This window comes from Erpetoichthys calabaricus, chromosome 5, assembly GCF_900747795.2.
Source record: "Erpetoichthys calabaricus chromosome 5, fErpCal1.3, whole genome shotgun sequence".
Lineage (NCBI taxonomy): Eukaryota > Metazoa > Chordata > Cladistia > Polypteriformes > Polypteridae > Erpetoichthys > Erpetoichthys calabaricus.
In genome coordinates this window covers 184,888,798-184,913,547 of record NC_041398.2, presented here as the reverse complement: position 1 = coordinate 184,913,547, position 24,750 = coordinate 184,888,798, and the positions used below count along the sequence as shown (strand labels likewise).

At 38.5% G+C, this 24,750-nt stretch overlaps 1 protein-coding gene across 1 annotated transcript in view; it reads left to right on the top strand.

Moving 5' to 3' along the window:
- The window catches only part of arhgap24 (Rho GTPase activating protein 24), a 578,933-nt gene that overhangs the window by 239,486 nt on the left and 314,697 nt on the right, over nucleotides 1-24,750 (top strand). Inside the window, exon 3 of the mRNA XM_028802301.2 lies at nucleotides 17,905-17,992. Coding sequence (XP_028658134.2) covers nucleotides 17,905-17,992 — 88 coding nt within the window. The remainder of the gene's footprint in view (nucleotides 1-17,904; nucleotides 17,993-24,750) is intronic.

Genomic DNA, 24,750 nt, shown 5'->3' with positions numbered 1-24,750 from the left:
AAAAGAATATTTTTATCACTTCCAGTAAAGTAAACTTACAGATTTTTCAAGTAAATCATAGAAGAAAAAAAAAAAGAAGTAAAATTTTACTTCTTATTATTTACTAGTCATAGCAAAACCACTTGATATGCCTCCCATGCAGCACCTGCTGTCCTACTTCATAAATAATAGCGCTTTTTTTTCCTGATTTATTTCTCACACTGCAGTATTTATTTCTAGAACCTACCTAAACGTCCGCTTTCAGCCACCTGGCTTTGTTGCAGTTTCTATTTTAATCTGCTGATCTTAGCAAATGTTGAAGTCAGAATGCCGCTGCATAGAATAAAGTATTCATATTGAACAAAGCAACAGAGGGACATCTGCATCAGGAAGACCTAAGTAAGCCATCTGTTTTAAAATGCAAAAGATCAATTTCAGTCACATGATTTAGCTAAAGAAACATTATTAGTCCTTATTATTGCAATGATACCATGTAAAACTCAATTAAAAGCAGCTTTAAAAAAGTGGAGGCACTTGGAAATATTTACCTGCCAGGGACTGTTGCCCTGTCTGGAGTTGCTTTCCAGTATAATCAGAATAAGCTTTGGTTTGTATGACCCTCTGCTAGAATAGGTGGGTTCAATAATCAATGGATGGGAGGATGACGTGCAGAAAAGTGCTCCACTGCTCCAATGTAAAAGTGTCAGTGCAGGCAAGATATTTTTTGAAATGTATAGGAAGCACTTAACTTTAGAACACAATTTTGCATGGCAAATGCATATATAGCATGGGAATAAATACCTTCAACTTGAAAAATACAGAACTTATCCTTTAACACAAATTTTTGGGATGTATGTGGAACACCTGCAGAAAACTTCACACAGAATGAAGAGAACATGCACACATTAGTACTTGAGGCAGCAATCAAATCAATGTCCTATACATCAACAGTGCTAACAGTAGAAAACATGGTTCCTGATAAGCAGATGGTAACTGATCACCACCCCAAGGTTGCTTGCCTGCTTGGTAGGTGTTAGCGTTAATGAAGCAAGTTGAACAGAGATGGGGTGCTGAACAAATGGGCAGGCGGCAATAACAAGAACGTTGGTCTTTGCCAAGTTGAGCTGGAGATGGTGTGTCTTCATCCTGGCAGCATCCTGGGTGCTCACAGGTAGACTCTGCATGGCAAGAATGGAACTTCTACTATCTACAAGCTGCTTTTGTAGGCCTTTGTAATCCAGACATCACAGGATTGCGATGGGCTGACCACCCGCAGTTACCATAGTGCATAGTGTAAAGTTGGAGATGGGACTGAAGTTACCAAGGCAGGATCGGTCAAGACCAGGTTTCTTGAGAATAGGTGCAGCAATACCAGTTTTATCAGAAGAAGCCTAAGATGCATATATAGCATGTTTCTGCTAAACTAACTTTCACTTGACAAATTGTTAACTTTTGCGGTGGGCTGGCACCCTACCTGGGGTTTGTTCCTGCCTTGCGCCCTGTGTTGGCTGGGATTGGCCCTGGCAGACCCCTGTGGCCCTGTAGTTAGAATATAGCGGGTTGGATAATGGATGGATGGATGGAAATTGTTAACTTATCTTTTAAGACACATTTTTGGGAATACCTGCAGAAAATTTCACACAGGATAAAGAGAACATGTACACATCAGTGGATGAGCTAGCCATCAAATCATTGTCCTATATATCAACAGTGCAAACAGTAGAAAACATGGTTCCTGATAAACAGATGGTAACTGATCACCACCCCAAGGTTGCTTGCCTGTTTGGTAGGTGTTAGTGTTAATGAAGCAAGTTGAACAAAGATGGGGTGCTGAACAATTGGGCCAGTTGTACAAACAAGAAAGTTTGTCTTTACCAAGTTGAGCTGGAGATGGTGTGTCTTCATCCTGGCAGCATCCTGGGTGCTCACAGGTAGACTCTGCATGGCAAGAATGGAACTTCTACTATCTACAAGCTGCTTTTGTAGGCCTTTGTAATCCAGACATCACAGGATTGCGATGGGCTGACCACCCGCAGTTACCATAGTGCGTAGTGTAAAGTTGGAGATGGGACTGAAGTTACCAAGGCAGGATCGGTCAAGACCAGGTTTCTTGAGAATAGGTGCAGCAATACCAGTTTTAACAGAAGAAGCCTAAGATGCATATATAGCATGTTTCTGCTAAACTAACTTTCACTTGACAAATTGTTAACTTCTGCGGTGGGCTGGCACCCTGCCCGGGGTTTGTTCCTGCCTTGCGCCCTGTGTTGGCTGGGATTGGCTCCGGCAGACCCCCGTGGCCCTGTAGTTAGAATATAGCGGGTTGGATAATGGATGGATGGATGGATGGAAATTGTTAACTTATCTTTTAAGACACATTTTTGGGAATACCTGCAGAAAAATTCATATAAAGAAATTCAGGATAAAGAGAACATGTACACATCAGTGGATGAGCTAGCCATCAAATCATTGTCCTATATATCAACAGTGCTAACAGTAGAAAACATGGTTCCTGATAAACAGATGGTAACTGATCACCACCCCAAGGTTGCTTGCCTGTTTGGTAGGTGTTAGTGTTAATGAAGCAAGTTGAACAAAGATGGGGTGCTGAACAATTGGGCCAGTTGTACAAACAAGAAAGTTTGTCTTTACCAAGTTGAGGTGGAGATGGTGTGTCTTCATCCTGGCTGCAATATCGGCGATATTTGCAGAGACTATAAAAGAAACCATTCTGCTTGGGGTGCTCACAGGCAGTCTCTGCATGGCAAGAATGGAACTTCTCCTATCTACAAGCTGTTTTTGAAGGCCTTTGTAATACAGGCATCATGGGATTGTGACTGGCTGACCACCAGCAGTTACCATAATGCAAAATGTGTGACCAGGGATGGATTGCAGTTTGATTTTGTGACATAACAACTAGTAACGTAAGGTTGGAGATGGGTCTAAATTACCAAGGCAGGATCGGTCAAGACCAGGTTTCTTAAGAATAGGTGCAATAATACCAGTTTTAAGAGACGATGAAACACTCCCAGAAGCTGAAGATGCATATATAGTATGTTTGTGCTTAACTAACTTTCACTTGAAAAAATGTGAATTTATCTTTTAAGACACATTTTTGGGAATAGTTGCAGAAAATTTCACACAGGATAAAGAGAACATGCACACATAAGTGGTTGAGCTAGCCATCAAATCACTGTCTGATACATCACAGTGCTAACAGTAGAAAACATGGTCCCTGATGAGCAGCTGGTAACTGACCACCACCTCAAGGTAGTTGTTAAGGAATCAAGTTGAACAGAGATGGGGTGCTGAACAAATGGGCAGGCTGTAATAACAAGACAGTTTGTCTTTGCCAAGTTGAGCTGGAGATGGTGTGTCTTCATCCTGGCTGCAATAACAGCGACAACTGCAAAGATTCTAGCTGAGTGAGAGAGAAAGATTAAACAGACAGCACCAGAAAGCACTCTGCTTGGGGTGCTCACAGGCAGTCTCTGCATGGCAAGAATGGAACTTCTCCTATCAACAAGCAGCTTTTGAAGGCCTATGTAATCCAGACATCATGGGATTGCGACCAGCTGACCACCTGCACTAACTATAGTGCAAAATGTGCAACCAGAGATGGATTGTAGTTTGATTTTATAACAACTAGTAACATAAGGTTGGAGATGGGCCTGAAGTTACCAAGGCAGGATCGGTCTTAAGAATAGGGGCAACAGTACCAGTTTTAAGAGAAGATGAAACACTCCCAGAAGCCTAAGATGCATATATAGTATAGTATGTTTGTGCTTAACTAGCTTTCACCTGAAAAAATGTGAACTTATCTTTTAAGACACATTTTTGGGAATAGCTGCAGAAAATTTCACACAGGATAAAGAGTACCTGCACACACCAGTGGTTGAGCTAGCCATCAAATCATTGTCTTATGCGTCAACAGTGCTAACCCCTGCACCACTGAGCCATCCTGACAAAAAATAATGATGCAGGTAAAAAGAAGATACATTTTTTTCCATAACTGCCAATGTTTTGTGATATCTTTTTCATTTTACTTATCACTCCTTCTTTGAATGTGATAAGTGGTTATTACTTAAAAACCTTTGGGTGAAAACATGAACTATATGTTGTGTAAGTCTATTGTATTTAGTGGAATGAGAAATGTCACTTTATGCAGTTTTTCGGTTTGTAATGCAAACATTACATGTCAGAAAATCTAGTTTATTAGAAGATAATTGTAAATGTATTGGTTTTATGCAAAAGAGTACACTACCTTAATAGTGCAATTGTTTCATGTTAGTTTATAAAGCAATAGTTAACATATATCAATTAAAAAAAATACTTTAATACATGTTGCTGCTGAACCAACACCAACAGATGAGGAATCAGTACTTAATCAAAGCAAAAATAAGTGAACGAATAGAAAGGTCAGATGTGTTCACTTGAATCGATGCCTAAATTCTTAAGCATGCTGTGCTAACACAGCAGATCAGTTGATTCAAGCTGTCATTTTATTTCATCAAGTTGATAACTCTGGCATATTTATAATTTAATTTTAAGGAGAACTGAATTTCACAGACGTTTGGGAGGTTTTGAGTATTCACTATAGAAAATGGGTGCGTCTTTGAGATGACATTTGCTTAATGGGCTTCTGGAGTGTTGCCAGTTCTTCTTAGTTTAACGGATTTTTGGCTTATTAAAATACTGCCACCATAAGGCAACCAGTAATGCAGATTAGCCCTGTTGGATCTCTGTTGTCCTGGATTTGATACCAATGCTCATCCTTATCTGTATGGAGTTTCCAGATTCTCCATTTGTCTGATTGAGGTTTCCCTTAACACCGCCAAGAGTTGTGCAGGCTGGGTCAACTGATGATTCCATATCGACCCAGTATGTGTTTGTGAGATCTGTAGTGGCTCTTAGTCCGGTTCTGTTCACAGCATTGTGCTCCATGCTGCTGGATCGTCTCCAGCTCCCCCACAATCTTAACTGGGATTAAATGGGTTTAAGAATGTGATTTGATGTTAAAATACTTGTCAATCTAATGACACTGCAATTTAGTTTATGGTGATTTTTAATAAACACTCATGCTATCCGCTGCAAAATAAGACTAATATTTGGGGGTTTTTTTGCTTGTTTTTTCCAAACCACCAGCCTAAGATAACAGATGTGTAATAATAAACATAATAATAAATAATAATAATAATATATAATACATAAATAATAATAATATAATAATATATAATTAATACATAATATAATAATAATAATAATAATAAAGTAAAAAAAGAATCATTATCACCACAGACTAGTGAAATGTACCTGATAAATATTATGCCGCCTTTGAATCTGCAAATGATTACATTTAGGTGACCAGATTGTTAATTGGTTTCTCACACTTTGTTTTGCTCATCTTTTTTATTTATTTTTTATAGATCTGACCACAGAACAACTATTAGACAAGAGGTGTCATAACCGCCATGTAAATAAAAACATGTGCACAGCATACTTTTAATTAGAACAGAAGTGAGACAAGCAGCTGTTTTCTTTAACCTCAAGGGTCTGCGAGTTCTTATTAGTCTCAGGCTTTGTGGGCATCAGTTAAGTGCCAGCCTGCATACGTTAGGACGTTTGCTTTTCACAGTTTGCCTCATTAAGGGCAATTCATATTCAGAAGTCAAATATTAACAATAAACTGACATTTGCCCAATTTAAGCGGCTGAAAAACCAGTCACTACAGCAAGTTACACTCTCTGCTCTGATGTCAGCTTTCCCCAGCAGCTACATTAGTAAAAATCCCACAGAGATCATGGTGTATAGTGTAAAGGTGACCCAGAATTGTAATCATGCGAAAAAAGCTTAATGAAATGCAAGAGAACTGGGGCCCCAGTTTCCCTCAAGTAGTCTATAATATGCAGATGTTAATAATGAGCAGCAAAAATGAAATTACACTTAAGGGTAAGGCAGCCTGAAGCTGTTGGATCACTTGAGCACAAAATTTAAAATTGCTATCTCTTATTCAGCCTTTCAAATGAATATATTTGCTCTAATGGGCAGCCTAAATCTCAAAATATTGGATGATTTTGACTCTTTAATTTGAAAACAAATCTCTTATGGAATAAAGGGTTAAATGATTTTGAATGCAGACTAACATTTTTGTGTGAATGCAGGAATGTTCTATCCATTGCAGGGCTGGGTTGCTTGTATATATTTACAGTGCCTATAAAAAGTGTTCACCTCCTTGGAAGCTTTCACATTTTATCATTATACAACACTGAAACACAGTGGATTAATTTAAGCTTTTTTGATATTGATCAAAAGAAAAAGACCCAAGTCTATGTGAAAACAGATGTCTGCAAAGTGGTGTAAATGAATTGCAAATTTATATAATAATACAATTACATCTTGCCTGAAGAAGAGGCCTGAGTTGCCTCGAAAGCTTTATTGTAATCTTTTTAGTTAGCCAATAAAAGGTGTCATTTTGCTTGGCTTTTCTCTATAATAATACAATAATAATTACAATAACTTAAAGGACAAGTGTCTGTGTGTCCATTTCTATGTCTCTGTTCTCCAACAGGTGGCGCATCATAAACATAGGCACTGCCTTTTTCAATCCTGTACCAAATAGTATATAACAGAGGCATATCAGCTGGATGGACACACTGCACTTCAAATGTTAATGCTGAGGACTACGTTGATTATTTGGATTTCAACCCCGTAAATAATGATTGGTCACACAAGTATTCACCCTCTTCAATGCAGTATTTTGTACAATCAACTTTAGCAGCAATAACAGCCTCATTGTATTTCTGGACACCCTTTGCTGGGGTACAAATAGCCGTTTTTATGTCTTTCTTGTTCATTTTTGATTTCTTTGTCTATGTTAATATGTTTTGGTCATTTGGATTCTATGTGCCTGTGTATCTTTTATGTGTTGTGTGTTTTGTTAGTGGTGTCCCAAGAGGGCGGGATATATGCCCATTAAAGTCAAGGAATTTCCCTTGGCCCTACAAAGGCTGAGGAAAACCTGCTGTCCCTTGCAGTTCACTGTGGTTGAGCTTGTGGTGTGGTGAATTGTTGATGGATTTCTGACTATTTCTGTGCTTTTTGGTGAGGGTTTTTCACCTCTCTGCTCTATTTTGTTTGAGTATTCTCTGGATTTCTTATTGGGACTTTTATTACTATTGAGATTGTCTTCTGTGTCTTTTGTGCTTGTTGGAACTTATTTTGTTACAGAACATTTTTGCAGACTTTATTTATAAAAACTCTTCATTATCCTTTTTATGACTAACCAGGTTTTGATGGTGATTTCCCCCTCTAGTGGACATTTTACGTGATTATTGTGACTTTCATGCTTAGGGATACTCTAGTTCCTAACAAGCCTGAGTCTGTAAGTCACTGTCTCTATCAGCTTTCCACATCTGGACACTGCAATTTTCTCCCCATTCTTCTTTCCAAAACTGCTCAAACTCTGTCAGGTTGCATGGCGTTTGTAAGTGAACAGCCATAAATTCTCAATTGGATTGAAATCTGCCCTCTGGACACTCCAAGAAATTAATTTTGGTTTTTTTTTTGTCTTGTTGGAAAACAGATTTTCTCCCAAGGTGCTGCTCTCTTCCTGACTGTATCAGGCTTTCCTCCAGGATTTCCCAGTATTGTGCTGCATTCATTTTATCCTCTATCCTCAGAAGCCTTTCAAGGCCTTGATGGCCAAAAATCTCAGTTTTGGTCACATTAGACAACAGCACCTTCTTCCAGGTGAATTCAGACTTTCCCTGTGTGCGTTTTGCCAAGATGTCATATGCATTTTTTTCTCTTTGCTACTCTCCTATAAAGTTGTGACTGGTGAGGAACCTGAACAACAAATGGTTCTCTATACCATCTCTCCAGTCTCAGTCACTGTAGCTTCTAACTCTGTCATAGATATGATAGTTCTCTTGATGGCGTCCCTCGCTAGCCTTCTTCTTGTATTATCACTCTGCTTTGTGAATGGACTGTGCTATACTCTTGCCATTTCTTAATGATTGATTTAACAGAAATCCAAGATATATTTAGTGAGTTGGACATGTTCTTGTATTCATCCCCTGATTTGTGATTTTCAATCACCTTTACACGGAGTTACTTGAAGTGTTCTTTTGTCTTCATTGTGTAGGTTAGGCCATGATACTGACTCTCCTCAAGATATAGGTGCATTTACATTTTTACTTATTTGTTTACCTACAAAAGAGGTCAAATAATTCAGTTAACAGTCTGGGGGACTGTTTGAAAACAAGTATTAAAGGGCAAGGTTAAAAAAGAGAGAGAAAATACAAGTGAGTTACAATTCCTAAATAATAAAAATCTAACAGTTAATATCAGTTAGGTAGAAATTCACCAAACAAGAGCGTCTTCAAACATTTATTAAACACATTAAAGGAATCAAAATTCCAAATGCAGGTGGGCAGCTTGTTGGGGAGCTAGTAGGTACACATGAAAAGAGTTTGGACTGAGATTTTAATACAGCACAGAGGTGGCATCAGCAGACCTGAGTGGTCAAGAGTGACTCCATATATATAGTGTCTCCATATATATAATGTGTGCTGATCCATTGGCTACTTTGTAGGCAAGTATAAATGATCAAAAATGAATATGTATTGATACAGAAAGCCAGTGTGATCATCTGAAGAGAGGAGTGACACGTGTCTGCCTGGGCTGGTTGAACACTAGATGTGTATTTTGAATCATCTGCAGTGGCTTGGTAACACACGCCAGTACTCCCAGCAGCAGAAATACACTCTAATCGTATGTATATTGTATAGAGTGAATCTCCAAGACTAAGAGACAGTAGAAAACATGGTCCCTGAACAGAAGCTGGTCAGCGATCACCATCCCAAGGTTGTGTAGTGACTGGGTGAGTGTTAGTGTTAATGGGTCCGCGGCTCAAAAAGGGTGGCCGTTTTAATAAATAAATAAATCATGAATGCGTAAGCGCTGGGAAGTGGGAGCAGGTATGAGCGATCGGCCAGAAAGACGCGCCGTCTATGAGTCGGTGCAAGGCAGTTAGCTGTCCGTGTGTTGCCTTGCCAGCACGTGTGGGCAGTCTGATTTGCCTTATTATCAGCCTGGGGCTGCAATCAGGCGATCGCACCTGTAACTGCTCCCCAGTCTATAAAGGGAACCCAAGAGAAAAGAGATAGAGGAAAAAGAGACAAGAAAAGAAAAGACAGGTTAAAAGAGAAAGAGAGAGGAAACAAGCTGTGAACAGAGTGGAAGCAGGTGAACGTGAGTGAAGCCCCAAGAGGAGTGTGTTGCCATCGCTCAGGAAAGGAGCTGTGGCCATTATACTTGGGGGTACTTTCGGTGGGTGGAGCTACTGGCAGCAGTGGAAGTACAGAGTGCCCACACTGGGTGGAGCCTGGATTGGCAGCGGTTTGGGTGGAGCAGAGCTCGGTGGGGGCCGGAAGAGATGGGTGTCTGCACCTGCTGGTTGATGTCTCTCTGGGCTGCAAGGTCTGAATAGGATAAGCCAGAGAGGTATCAGTTTTAAAGGAAGTCAGCAGGGCTTGCGTATTTTTAACGAGTTTCCTGCACCACCTTGTTTTAACCTCTTTTTTAACTGATTTATCTATTTATTGATTTTAACCTCCACAAGAACACTTCTTTTATGGATTATTTATTTATTTATAGTTTGGAGCACTGCACCTTGGACACTATTTGAATTTGGTTTTTTTTTAATAAAAGTACTTGCACTTTTCACCATCTCCTTGCTTGGTGCGTTTCATCCTCATCTGCCATGCTCATCTTAGTTACAGTATTGATGGTTTAGGGTTCAAGAGGCTCCCATTATATAAGAAGGAGCAAGGAGTCGACCCTCACCATCCACTGGGTGCTGAACAGACTGTTGAGCTGGGGTAACAATAGGGTTTGTCTTTACTAAGTTGTCTTTGCTGGGTTGAGCTGGAGATGGTGTTCCTTCATTCAGGTTGCAATATCAATGAGATACACAGAGATTAAACCTGATACTGTGTTATCCACTGGCTGGAATAAGAGGTACAGATCCATATCATCAGCATTGTACTTATAAGAGAAACCATGGGAGTGGATGATAGGACCCAGTGAGGAGGCTTATAGGGAGAAGAGGAGAGGGCCCAGCACAGATTCTATGCTTGTCTGGTGCACTCTTGACATCTCTCGGTGACAGGACACATGTTGGGATCTGCCCAAGAGGTAAGACTCAAACAACCTGAGGGCAGTCCTAGTAATGACAAGGTCAGAGAGGGTGGCAAGGAGAATCTACAATCTAGTGGTTGACCATGTCAGAGGCAGAGGAGAGATTTAACATAATGAAGACAGATGACATACAGCTTGCCAATGGTAAGTACAGCCATCTTGATGAAATGGCCCTCCTTGAAGCCCAACTGATGAGGATTGAGCAGTCTATCCTGTAAAACAAAGGAAGGGACCTGGTTAATGACAGCATGTTCCAATGCTTTAGACAGAAATGAGTGGAGAGAGACTGGGCTGTAATTACTTACTTGAGATGTGTCAAGAGTGGGCTTCTTGAGAAGAACAGTTATTAGGGCCAATTTTGAACAACATAGGAAAAGTGCCTGGGGCTGAGTGAGGTGTTCTTGCAGAAATGAATGCGGGAGAGATAGCTGGGAGGAGATGTGAGGAAATGTGTGGGGTCAAGTGGACAGGTAGATGACTAGAGAGAACATTGGAAATATCAGTGGTGAAGAGAAAGAAGAGAATGCTGTGGTGTGTTTAGGATGAAGCAGCCTGACCAGAGGGGTTGTCATCAACAGTCAAGGAGGCTGAGGGTGGAGGATTGAGGCAGAGAACAAACCACAAGTATCACACATGTTGTTAATTCTGTTTTGGAAGAAACTTACCCTAGTGTTTGGTAGTAGCAGAAGAGAAGAAAGATAGAAAAGAGCGAAATGTATCCAAGTCTGCCTGGACATATTCTTTCAGCTGTCCTAAGCTCAGTTCATAGGTTGCATAGAGCTTCAGAATGCCATGGGCATGAAGGTGTCTCGCGCGCACATCTAGAGGAGAGAGGAGAGAACGCTTAAAGGCAAGAGGACGGAGTTGTGCATAAGGTGTCAGTGTCTGCATTTATTTCAAGAGAGAAGAAGTGGTCAGAAAGAGGGAGAGCAGAGGAGACTAGGAAAGAGAAATGGGTGGATGAAAGGCAGAGGAGGTGATGGTGAAGAAACACATTGGGAATCTCCAGTTCTTGGAGCATAGTATACATGTCAATAAATTACACTTGATGGAACAACAGGTATGAGTGAAGAATAATCCAGAGGAAAGAGCTGTCAGTGCTGTTGACACAATTTAAAGTCCACTTTAGGAGGCAAATGCTGGAATAACGTCCGCTTTATTCACTGCTGACTGACAGTTCTAGAGACATGAGTTCCACATGTGTCTCAGTTGAAGATTTATTGTTGTGACATCAGAGAATACCCTACATGGCTCTATATATTCTAGAATTTCTGAATCCCTATTTTTTAAATTAAAGGATAAAACACGCTTGCTTGATCCCCTTCTGCTTGCCTTTCAAAATAAGCTGTAAGGCTCCAACTACTCTAGAACAGGAAACTTATGCTAATATCCATCATTGTGAGAAAATATCCTCTGGTATTCTGCCTGTACCCCGTGACATCTCTCTCAAATCACTATGTTTTGATTAACTTATTGAGATAATTTAACACAAATAATTTTCCATGTTTTGTGTACCTTTTTACCCACAATTGTACTAGGAGCTCTTCAGTAACCACTGTGTATTAAATGTTTAAACTCGTAACCCTGTTGAGTCTCTGCTCTGTTGTGATTCAACCCTCTACCTATTCCAGCCCTCGCAACCCATCACAGTAATATATACAGTAGATTAACTTGTTGCAAAATTGTTTAAAAGATGAAGAAAACTTACTACTTCTCATTTCCTGAGGTGGACTGGCTGTGTTTCAGTTCGGCTATGGCCTCAAGACCCTGCACTGGATAAAATAGGGTTGATACAATATTAGATGGATGGCTTAGTGTTTCTTTTTGTACCCCTTTCCCTACCCAACCATCAATTCTCCCACTTCATAACTGGATTTGTCCAGATCTGTGTTTAGATATCTCTGGTAGTGTTTAAACTCATTCAACCTCAGATCAAAAATTGGATTAACTGTTTAGTATGCTCTGAGTTGCCTTTGAAAAAAACAAAATGCATTTCATAAAACAAAATGACAAGCAATTATGAAATGCACAACGATTAAAAGAGAATTCAGAGAAACCTTCCTTGAAGTGCAGATAATGGACATCAAGCTACAATTATTTTATAAAACCCCAGCCCATTGTATCTGATTACTTTTGTAAGCTTTCTCCTGGTCACCACCCTTAACCTTACATTATTTCAATAAAAACTCAAAAACAAAGAACATTGCACAAAAATGTCCTAATCACTTAAATGTTTTTTTTTTTTTACAAATATTAATTATTCATATTATGGAGGGTCTCTTTTGGCTTTTTCTCCTGCACTAGTATTGTTTAGGCCAATGTTAACACTAGAAATGCAATTCTGTGTTATTATGAGGGTATATGATAAACTGTGTAAATGGAACTAAAAAGGCTTGAATTGCAAGTCTGTATAACGAGTCCTTCCAAAAAGGATACTACAACTTATTATCTTGTCTTTAACTACATTAATAACTCAATACCAAAAGCCAGATAATACATAATAAAAAGACAAATATTTGGTGACCTTTAATTGCCACCTGTATTATTTTCTGTTTCTGTTGCGATCAGCCATTTTAAAATGTGACACCTCTGCTAGCTGCCAATATGATCTGTGTTTTCCCCAAAGTACCAGGGCTGATTGCTTCTCTCTATTTAAATGTGACCTTTAACCATCTGGATATGCTGAGAACATCTGCTGTATCTTCCCGGGATAAGATAATGTACAGTACAATGCTGCTATAAAGTTGAACTTCTCACCTTGCTTAGAAATGGTCTGACAGCAAATATTGTATTTACATGCATTATTTAAGATCCATTTGTACTTGTATTATTGGAATTATATCTATCTATCAAAGTCCATCTATTTTTGAATCCAAGACTCCTCAGAAACGAGATGCTGCACCAGTCTGTCAACGAGTATATAAACATACAAAGTCACTCATATCGGTTTCCAGGCAGGTGTCTTAGAATATGAGAAGAAAACTAAAGAGGTGTATATTATGATGTCAATTAGGCAAATATTATGCATTTTGGATTGCAATCTAATACAAAGAACATGACGTATGTAGCTTGATTGTGCATGTAAATTGGATCTTGCGATCAAAAATGCCCATTAGTTGGAAATCAACAAAAAGGATGTATTGCTTATTTTACAAAAAAATGTTTCAGACTTGTTGATAAAATGACAGTGAAGCAATATTACTTTACTTTAATTCATAAAACACAACTAATTTAAGCTAAGTGTTTGAATGTACAGTATGACAAACTTTTGTTTAAATATCCTATAGTTTTGATAATGATAGAGTACCTCATGGACACGTGTAAACAAATCCATGAAATAATTAAAAATGGTGACAATGTACTTAATGTACTGTTCAATGCATTGGAGTTACTGATGGCTACTACACATCCATCTGCGTCAAAACTGGTTTATTTATTTCTTAAGTAAAACAACATAATCTGCTAGTTGAAAATTAATTAAAAATCTCTTGAAAAAAGATTTTCTGTTTTCAGTTAAGAAGAAAAAAATTGTGGTTTTATGTGCTTGTTTGTATCTGCAGAATAACTATCAAGTCAAGACAGAGGTAACTAGAGCCCTGCCAGTATACTACTGTATATATTTTTATATAGTGTTACACACACATGCGCTAAGGGGACACCCCTTTTTTTTTACCAAGGTAAACAATTCCACCCCATGGCAAGAGGGGCCATTGTTGCTAATAATAATAATAATAATAATTCATTACATTTATATAGCGCTTTTCTCAGTATGACCTCTTCATTTTTGAAATGACCTCAGGATGTTTTTTATACATTAAGCCTACGAGTCAAAGATGGGTGTTTAGGGACCCAACTCCGAGTCTATATATAATAAGAAACGGAAACAGAATGGCAAACACCGTCATTTATTTTTATTAAACCAGGATTTCCAGGCTGTTATGCCAACCTTCGAACCCAATGTCCGACCTGTTGACAATAGATATATTGTGACTACAGGTTGTTACTCACCCAGAATAGAAACTCCAGTGAAGATTACACCTGAACTATGGGATGAATTTACTATAAAGTTTCTCCTAGTATAAACACAGTGATATACGTAAAGAATTCCATTGAGGCAGTGTCAATTTTGTCATCTGTCCAACTAGCTCAGTTGGACTGTTTGACGTGCTCTGTAAGAGCCGTCACCCTAGTTTACAAGGTTAGGAGTCTCTTGAGGATTCAGTGGTATGCCTTCGGCCATTCGTAGTGAATTTAACTTCCTTGTTCGTGTGCCCCTTACAAACAATCCATCCATTATCTGAACTAAAGTGTTTAAAATTATGAAGGGAATTAGTACAATGGATCGAGACTGTTATTTTAAAATGAGTTCATCAAGAACACAGGGACACAGTTGGAAACTTGCTAAGGGTACATTTCGCACAAACATTAGGAAGTTTTTCTTCACACAAAGAACGATAGACACTTGGAATAAGCTACCAAATAGTGTGGTAGACAATAAAACTTTAGAGACTTTCAAAACTCGACTTGACGTTTTTGTGGAAGAAATAAGTGGATAGGACTGGCGAGCTTTGTTCGGCTGAATGGCCTGTTCTCGTCTAGAGTGTTCTAATGTTCTAAAGGGTTAGATCTCTAGATCCTTTGTGCAACATCACCAGATAGGGCAGATCCCCAAAAGCTTCCAGTTCAAGTCAGGAGTGTGCCCTACTCTAGATGCATTTAGTCCTCCTCTGCAAAAGAGAGAAGAACATTAGACATCTCCAGTTCATTGTCCTTTACATTATGGATTTCAAAGAGAAGTCTTTCAACTATGATGATACTGCACTGTAATACTGTATTCCTAATCTTTCGACTAACCATTCACCACTGTGATTGCTATTTAGTACATTAAGTATTCTGATGAAAGGGTGTAAATAGTCATGGTTAACGGTCTGCTGAGCTGACAACTTCTACATGCTTAGCGTGCTGGGGTTCTTTGCTCATAAACCACTAATTTTCTTATTTTACTTCATCTTGCTGGAGAGATTTATATATTTTTCTCTGAATTTTTTCACTCTTCACTCCTACCTTCTCCTTTTGTTTATATATTTCATCTGTGCCTAATAGTTAGGTAATGAGTGTTGGAGGGTGCTCCAGGACGACTGTAAGCAGTGAGGGCCACTTATAACCTCACTCTTGATGTGATTCTTGCTTGCCTATTGGCTCAGCCCACAAAGACAATATCTCAGAGGAAACTGTTCCATTAGTCCCTATGACAAGTTCATCTCTGCCTGTATTATATTTTTGTTGTAACTGTAAAGAGAAACTGAGTCTAGTCTAGTCCTGCAAGTTACTTTTTGAATGTCTGCTCAACTGCCATTCCAAGTATAGGGTCCCTTTCACTCATTTTCCACTGGCTGAAAAAAACATAATTGATTAATGCCAGTGTTTAATGGGTTTTAGAAATCACAAGTGATTTTGTATTGGTTTCTTTTGTGCATTATAGGTTTAAACAGACAGTGGGAACTGTACCCCATTCCTCCTTCTCATTGAAAGAATTATTATTATTATTATCATATCCGTCAGTGCACACATAGCATCACACTATTGGGAAGGGTGCTGTTATCAAATGTCACGTTCACTTCAAGCTAGCAATCAAAACTGAGTACTCACCCGTACATGTAACTCAACTGGCATTTCAACGACTTATATTGGAGATGTTTTGCTTTGCTGCCAGGTGCAGCAGTCAGATTTGTAAAAGAGGAAAATGTACAAAATATAGAAGCTGAAATAACTTTTCCAAAAAGTAAATTTCAGCACTGGTCAAAGCCCACTTGGAGCCCTGCACAGGGTGCATGGATGAAGCCCTTCATTGTTCATAACGAGTAACTGGCAATATTAGACACTGGCGACCTCAGTCCTCCCAAGTGTCCTGTGCATGCACATCTTGGTATACGTAGCATGCACACATTTACTTTCATAAATAGCGGGCAGCAGGTAACAACGTCCACTCATTATCATTAGAGATTGACAACATTTGCCCCCCAGCTTCCACAGTGCATGCTCCTTTAGCAGCACAAACGGCGCCCCGTCTACACTGCCTAATGAATTGGAAATGTAAATTAAAAGTTGAGGGCACAAAGAATGCTTTCCACTTTTCAAAGGAATTTTTTAAAATTTCAGAAATATGTACAGCATGTCCAATACTCTCAAGTAAAACTGAATTTTTATGACAAACGTCCTTGACTTTCAGAGAAATTGGATCATTGTGAGGGGTGATGAGCTGCTTCATGCAGACAGACAGATAGACAGGGTGATGACAGTAGGGGATTTTTGACACTTTGTGAAAATATACCTAAATAAGGCACATTTGATACAAATGTATATGTAGCATCCAGAATATTTAAGCAATATTTTTATATATTCAAGTACTTTTAATATACATATCGAAATCTTAATGGTTGGCTAGCAGAATACTTACAGTAAATCGCCTTGATGGTGGTGCCGGCCCTGCACATACATACAAACAAAAGTGAAATAAATGTACTGCTCATAGGATAAAGATACACAATAAAAGATGGCAAACAGTGCAGTAGATAGAAAACAGTTAGTTAGACAATGAAATACATAAGGCAGAGATAAAAATGTGGGTTTGTAGAGGAGATTAAAGTATTAACCCTTTGAAAGGTGTAAAGCTAATGGGTATTCAACAAGACTTACATAAGACAAAGTGTAAATTATGAAAATGCTAGCCACAGTACCTGTCGAAGACAAGTAACAGAATAATTAAAAATTTTTGCTCTTTCTTGGCCTCCGTCTACCTTCCGCACCTTTTATCTGTATTTGCATGTCTTCCGTTACTTCACACAGACAGCCATAGATACATGGAATAAGTTACCAAGTAGTATGGTAGATAGCAGCACTTTGGGACCTGCAAAACTCAGCTTGATGATATTTTGGAAAAATTAGGTGAACGGTGTTAGACTGAATGACCTGCTCTTGTCAATATTGCTCTAATGTTCTTGTTTAATTCCTTTTCCCTTTGACATATTTCCTATTTTGTACCCTTCGGGTAAATAATGACTTCCAGAATACCATTGTTGTACTCAAAGCACTATTTACTATACATGCTCTAATAGTATAAAAGAAAATGCTGCATATTTAGAATGCTGTTTAAAATCTCAACGATTTCTAATGTACTTTGATTTCCAGCATTTCCCAATCACATACATAACATTTAACATGACATTTGAAAAATTAATCTTTGAAAATGTAATGCAAGTCAAACTAAAATTGTGATTGAAGCAATGCTAATTTATGACTTGATTGTCGTCTAATTAAAATCTGCTTCAAAAAAGTTAGTTGTGGGTGCAATTACTCAACTGAACAAATTTAATTGCAGAGGAAATCAAAATCTGACTGCCTGAAAGGTGTTACAAAGGTGCAGTAATTACCTCTCTTATAGTGAAGCATATACAGTACAGCTTGTTTTGGTGTTCACAGCCTAAGCTATGCAAATTTTGCTTTAATTTATTAACATAAATGTTGCAAAAACTCTATACATTCCCCCATTTACTAATATGACGTTGGAAATATTAGAAACACATTCTACTGACTTAAAAGCAAAAAAAGAAATTCCAGCCATCCTTTCTTTGTAAATCACCCATAATCCATACTGTGACTCTTTTGTGTTACACCATTTAAATCATTCTCTGTGACATTCATCATGCATTTTTGGCTTTTTCTTTTTAGGGAAGCATTACTCTACTTGGGAACAGAGTTGTGGAGCACTCGAGCAATGGAGACGAACCTGGAAAGTTTCTTTTTGAAGTAGTCCCAGGTAAGAAAAACATGTTTTGCTCTTAGACAGAGACTCTCCTTTTATATTTTTGATTTGATGGCTTTGTTTCCTTTATCTTCTGATGGAACATCTTTTGAAACTGGCAATGTAATTATAAAAGATCTAAATTACTGTGAGAGAGAATAAATAGATGGTGTAAACATTAAGATAAACAAAGATAAAGAATTGGGACACCACAGGGTGAAGCCTGCTTAATTGGCGCATAGTGTTAACAAAAAAGAAAATGGTTTGGCCACGCATTTGTCTTCTAGTCTAGTAATGTCTTTTCATGATGTGAGTCTATTAATGATTGGTGACTTGTGGAACAGTGAGCTTTTATATTCCGCTGAGACTGGAAGAGGTGGGACTTTTGGCAGGATTGGATATCATGGTTCTTCCAGCTATCAGTCTGGGGGCAAAAGATGTAAATGACAGTCCTAACCCATGACCAGCAGTGGAATTACAAGTAGTATAAAAGCATTTAAGATGCCCCCTACTCACATTTGTGTGACAGTTCATAAAATGAATGCATATCAGCACTAACAATGTATGTGAAATAATTACTAATCAAGTTTTCTATTTCTGAACTACATCCTATGATATAAATGGTATATTACTGAGCAATCAGGGGAGAAAGGTCTTAGTCAGGGAGGTGACAAAGAACCCGATGGTCACTCTGTCAGAGGTCCAGAGGTCCTCTGTGGAGAGAGAAGAACCTTCCAGAAGAACAATCATCTCTGCAGCAATCCACCAATCAGGCTTGTATGGTAGAGTGGCCAAACGGAAGCCACTCCTTAGTAAAAGGCACATGGCAGCCAGCCTGGAGTTTGCCAAAAGGCACCTGAAGGACTCTCAGACCATGAGAAAGAAAATTCTCTGGTCTGATGAGACAAAGATTGAACTCTTTGGTGTGAACGCCAGGCGTCACGTTTGGAGGAAACCAGGCACCGCTCATCACCAGGCCAATACCATCCCTACAGTGAAGCATGGTGGTGGCAGCATCATGCTGTGGGGTTGTTTTTTAGCGGCAGGGACTGGGAGACTAGTCAGGATAAAAGGAACGAGGACTGCAGCAATGTACAGAGACATCCTGGATGAAAACCTGCTCCAGAGCGCTCTTGACCTCAGACTGGGGTGAAGGTTCATCTTTCAGCAGAACAACGACCCTAAGCACACAGCCAGGATATCAAAGGAGTGGCTTCAGGACAACTCTGTGAATGTCCTTGAGTGGCCCAGCCAGAGCCCAGGCTTGAATCTGATTGAACATCTCTGGAGAGATCTTAAAATGGCTGTGCACCGACGCTTCCCATCCAACCTGATGGAACTTGAGAGGTGCTGCAAAGATGAATGGGCAAAACTGGCCAAGGATAGGTGTGCCAAGCTTGTGGCATCATATTCAGAAAGTCTTGAGGCTGTAATTGCTGCCAAAGGTGCATCGACAAAGTATTGAGCAAAGGCTGTGAATACTTATGTATGTGTGATTTCTCAGTTTTTTTATTTTTAATAAATTTGCAAAAACCTCAAGTAAACTTTTTTCATGTTGTCATTATGGGGTGTTGTGTGTAGAATTCTGAGGAAAAAAATGAATTTAATCCATTTTGGAATAAGGCTGTAACATAACAAAATGTGGAAAAAGTGATGCGCTGTGAATACTTTCTGGATGCACTGTATATATTAATATAATATTGTGGAAGACCAGCCTCGACACAGACAGACACGCAGACTCAGAAGTCCCAAAAACTCACACATTTATTATTTTTTTCACAGCACACACAGTGCACAAACCCACAGTGCTCAGTCCTTTCTCTATTCTTTGCCTTTCTTCTTTCTTTACTGCCGCTTCCACTTCTCTCCCACAAGATATGTCTTCTACCTCCCGACTACGGCTCCAAGATTGGAGTGAGGCTGCCCCTTTTATAGTTCACCCAGATATGCTCCAGGTGCTCCCTGACCTTCTGCAGCACTTCCTGGTGTGGTGGAAGTGCTGCAGTCCATGGCTCTGTAACTATCCTGACGCCCCCTGGCGGAGGCCATGGGCCTCGACAGGGTTGAGCTTCTAAGCTCCGATTCCGTGGCCCCGATGCAAACCAGGGCAGCTGCCCTCTCGTGTCCCGGGGGAGGTATTGTCCCTCTCCCGGTCCATCCATCCTCCAGGCATCCTGGCTGGGCAGAAGCCCCAGCCTTCTGCCACAATATATATATATAATTAGTACAATATTTGGTTTAAAAAAAACTATGAAATAAATGGGACATTTTCACAGTTTAATTACTAAGGATTTAAACTGAAAATTTGCTCCATCAAACAAATAAAATTGAAGTAAAATTGTTCATTATGATACTTTTGTATTACAAAAGTAAACATACCTTCTAAAACTAAACTGAAGAGCTTTAGTGTGCTTTTAACTCTTACTACCTGAAGAATTTTCAAGAGTTGTAAAGTAATTGCCTTTAAAGGCAGGGGTAAATAAACTGAATGAACACTGAATGAAAGTTAAAAAAAAAACAAAAAAAAACATGATTATAAATGTGATGATTAATTTTTTCCCCAAGTGAGTGATGTTTGGAATATTTGCTTCAGGAATTACTTTTTCAAAGAGAAAGCGGGAGCTGAGGAATTACTTTCAGCTGGTCAGCATTGGAATCCATGACCAAATCATGGCAATCAATGCAGCTTGTGTGTGCAGAGGCTAATCAGCTTTAATGTTGGAAAAAGCTGAGATGTTTTCCATTTGTAGAATTAATGTAACTGATTTTTTATAACTTGTCTTGTAATCTCTCCAAGGATTTTGTGACTTCATTAAATAGTTTGTTACGCAAAAAAATATGTATACACCAATGGAATTTTTTATGTAATGTGTCACCGGTTGTACCAAGTAACATTGTGCAGTTCCTTTAAAACATTCAGAAAACTTAGAGTATATGTCACTTCCCTGGGTGCTGCTTTGGCCAGTTTAATCATGTTAGATAGTATTAATCCATAGCACAGCACTACAAGCTTGGATTTTTATTTCTGTTGTAATGCTGCTCAGCTTCTATGAGCTCAGATTACATGCAGATAAAGTCTATGCAAATATGACAGGATTTGGGGAAAAATCACATGCATCAGTGTTTTGCTGTATTGCCTTTTGTACGGATAGGACATGTGAACAACATAGAATGTACTGTAGAATTTATTATGTTTTTATGATTCTACATTGGTGGTTTTCTCCTCTGCAAACTGTTGGACTCTGAAGCTTTTCTTATTTTATGTCAATCTGTCACAATTAAACAAAAGGTGTCTGTAACATTAAAGCTCTTCATTTGTCCTTAATCATTTAATGGCATAGAGTGCTCTTTATTCTGGTATTGTCATTTCTCAAAAAGAAATTCCACAATCAATGAACTTTGAAAGAAGTATATTTTCCTCAGGTAGCTGGTTTATAGTTTATCTGTCAGGAATAGGATGAGGCTTTGGTGCTAGCTGTTGCAATATGTCTGAGATTGGCTTGGTCCCTGCCCTTAGTTTTTGTGTGTTATTTTTCCCTCCTCTATGTGTCTGATGGTATGCAACACTTATTATGCAGCATTTGCAGGATGGATAGTCAGGGAACTTAAATTGGCTTGGAGGGTGCTTTGCTCAAGCATTGTGCATAATTAATAATATTTTCAACATCCCATCTATAGTACCATTTTGCTGAGTGCTATATTTTTAACATTTTCTGACCTTTAGATTTGTGTCTGGATTTTTCTTTCTTTTTTTAAAATTTTATTTATTAATTTTATTGTAATCATTCCATACAAATAGATCAATTTATAACAAAAAAAAAAAAAAAATTGAAGACAAATCAAACCCCACCCCTGAGAAGGAGAGCTTAGCCAAAGGAGAATTGCTTAGGGCTTTTTAATAAGGCCACAATAAACAAAAGAAAGGAAGAAATATATATAGGTAAATAAAAAATGGAGAAGGAAAATAAATGCGGTAATAGTTATTTCTCTTATTCTAAAATAATATTGATTAGATCCTGCCAGGTTTTGAAAAAATTCTGTACAGATCCTCTAACTGAGAATTTGATTTTTTCCATTTTCAAATAATATAAAACATCGGTTTCCCACTGACTTATCAGAGGAGAGTGAGGATTCTTCCAATTTAACAAAATAAGTCTGCGTGCCAAAAGTGTAGTGAATGCAATCACCGTTTGCTTGTCCTTCTCCACTTCAAGTCCGTCTGGAAGAAAACCGAACACAGCTGTTAATGGGTTAGGAGGGATTGTGACCCCAAGGCTGTCTGAAAGGCACTTAAAAATTTTGGTTCAAAATGATGTTAGTTTGGTGCAGGCCCAAAACATGTGACCCAGTGAGGCAGGAGCTTGGTTGCAGCGTTTGCAGGTTGGATCTTGCCCTGGAAACATTTTGGACAGTTTTAAGCGAGACAGATGAGCTCGATTATAATTTTTAGTTGAATAATTCTATGCTTTGCGCATATGGAGCTTGAGTGAATTCTCTGCTTTGCTACCTTCCACTCCTTTTCTGATATATTAAGAGATCTTCTTCCCAATGTCCTCTTGGGTCTTTGAAAGGTAGGGACTCTAATAAGATTTTATATAATGCGGAAATGGTGTTTAATTCCTCAAAATTGAGCAGTATTTTTTCCAGCATGGTGGAGGGTACGAGGTGAGGAAAATTAGGCAGTTTCTGTTTAACAAAATTTCTAATTTGAAGATAGTGAAAGAAATGTGTAGCTGGGAGGTTGAATTTGGAACGATGCAAATATGTTGTCTATATATAGATCTCTGAGCATTTTAATCCCAAAACTTTTCCAGGTATTAAAAACTGGATATGTTTGCGAGGGTTGAAAGAGGTGGTTCTCTTGCAGAGATGCCGCGGATAAAAGATTTTCCATCTTAAAATGCTTCCTACATTGGTTCCATATTCTGAGTGAGTAAAGCACAATTGGGTTATTAGTATATTTGCGAAAACTTGCATTTATTGGAGCGCAGAGCAGGGAGTATAAAGAAGTACTACAGGATTTTACTTATATTGTGAGCCAAGCCTGTGTATGTTCATTTTTTTGTGTCCAGGTTTTTATGGCTTGTATGTTTGCTGCCCAGTAATAAAACTGAAAATGAGGTAAAGCCTTGCCACCTTCTGCCTGAGGTCTTTGTAGGGTCGCTCTTCAGATACGTGGGTGTTTTGAGTTCCAAATGAATGAGGTTATTGTTGAATCTAATTGCTTAAAAAATGATTTATTGATATATATATTGGAATGTTTTGAAATAAAAAAAGAAGTTTAGGAAGGATATTCATCTTAACAATGTTAATTCTTCCGGCTAGAGTGAGATGAAGGGTTGACCATCTATGCAAGTCTTGCTTAATTTTTTCCATACAGACGGCAAAATTTTGTTGATAAAGAGCTTTATGTTTACTTGTGATATTTACCCCTAGGTATTTAAACTGATCTGCTATGGTAAATGGTAAGGTGTCCAATCTAATATTATATGCTTGTGAATTCACTGGAAAGAGTATACTTTTATTCAGATTAATTCTGAGACCGGATATCTTTTGAAATTCTGTTAGTGCTGTTAGAACTGCAGGCACAGTGTTTTCTGGGTCTGATATATATAAAACCATATCATCTGCATATAGAGAAATTTTCTGTTCCAGTCCTTCTCTGATAATCCCCTTTATCTGATAAGAATTTCGACAGTGAACCGCTAGTGGTTCAATGGCGAATGCAAACAGCAGTGGTGACAAGGGACATCCTTGTCTGGTACCATGTTTTAGCTTAAAGTAGTCTGAGCAAATGTTGTTAATACAAACTGAAGCTTCTGGATTGGTATACAGTAGTTTGATCCATGCACAAATATTCGGGCCAAACCCAAATTTCTCCAATGCAGTGAAAAGGTAGTTCCATTCAATCATATCAAATGCTTTTTCTGCATCTAATGATAGTAATATCTCTGGGGTGTTTGATTTTGCTGGTGAATATATAACATTAAACAAGCGTCGGAGATTGGAATATAGGTGTCGGCCTTTAATAAATCCAGTTTGATCCTGTGATATTACCAAGGGCAGCACTTTCTCCATCCTTCTAGCTAGAATTTTTGAGAGTATCTTAACATCATTATTCAGGGGTGAAATTGGTCTGTATGATGCACATTGTAACAAGTCCTTATTTTGTTTAGGAAAGACAGTGATTAATGCTTGACGAAATGTTTGAGGTAGTATTTGGTTGTCTCTAGCTTCTGTAAATGTTGCCAATAAGAGGGGAGCTAGCTGAGTGGAGAATTTTTTATAAAATTCTACATGGTAACCATCAGGGCCTGCTGATTTCCCGCTTTGAAGTGACTTTATAGCATCTAGTAATTCTGTTAGCGTCAGAGGTTTATCCAGTTCCTCAGCATTTAAAGCATCTATTTGGGGTGTCTGTAATGTATCCAGAAATGCATTAGATTGTGTGTTGTCTTCTTTGAACTCAGTAGAATATAAGGATTTATAATAATCTCTAAATGTGTGCATTATGTTTTTATGGTCAATGATTTCTTCTCCATTCGTGTTGGTGATTTTTCAAGTTTCATTTTGTGTTTTGATTCTTCTTGGATTTTGTGCTTTTGCACTTTATTTGATGTTGTTACTTTGTGTCCTTCAGAGCTGTCGTACCTACTTTTTTTTTTGTTCTTTATTTCACCTTATACATTTTATTGTATTAGGAATTTGTTCGTTTTCGCATACCCCTTGGGGTCAGAGCACAGGGTCAGCCATTGTACAGCGCCCCTGGAGCA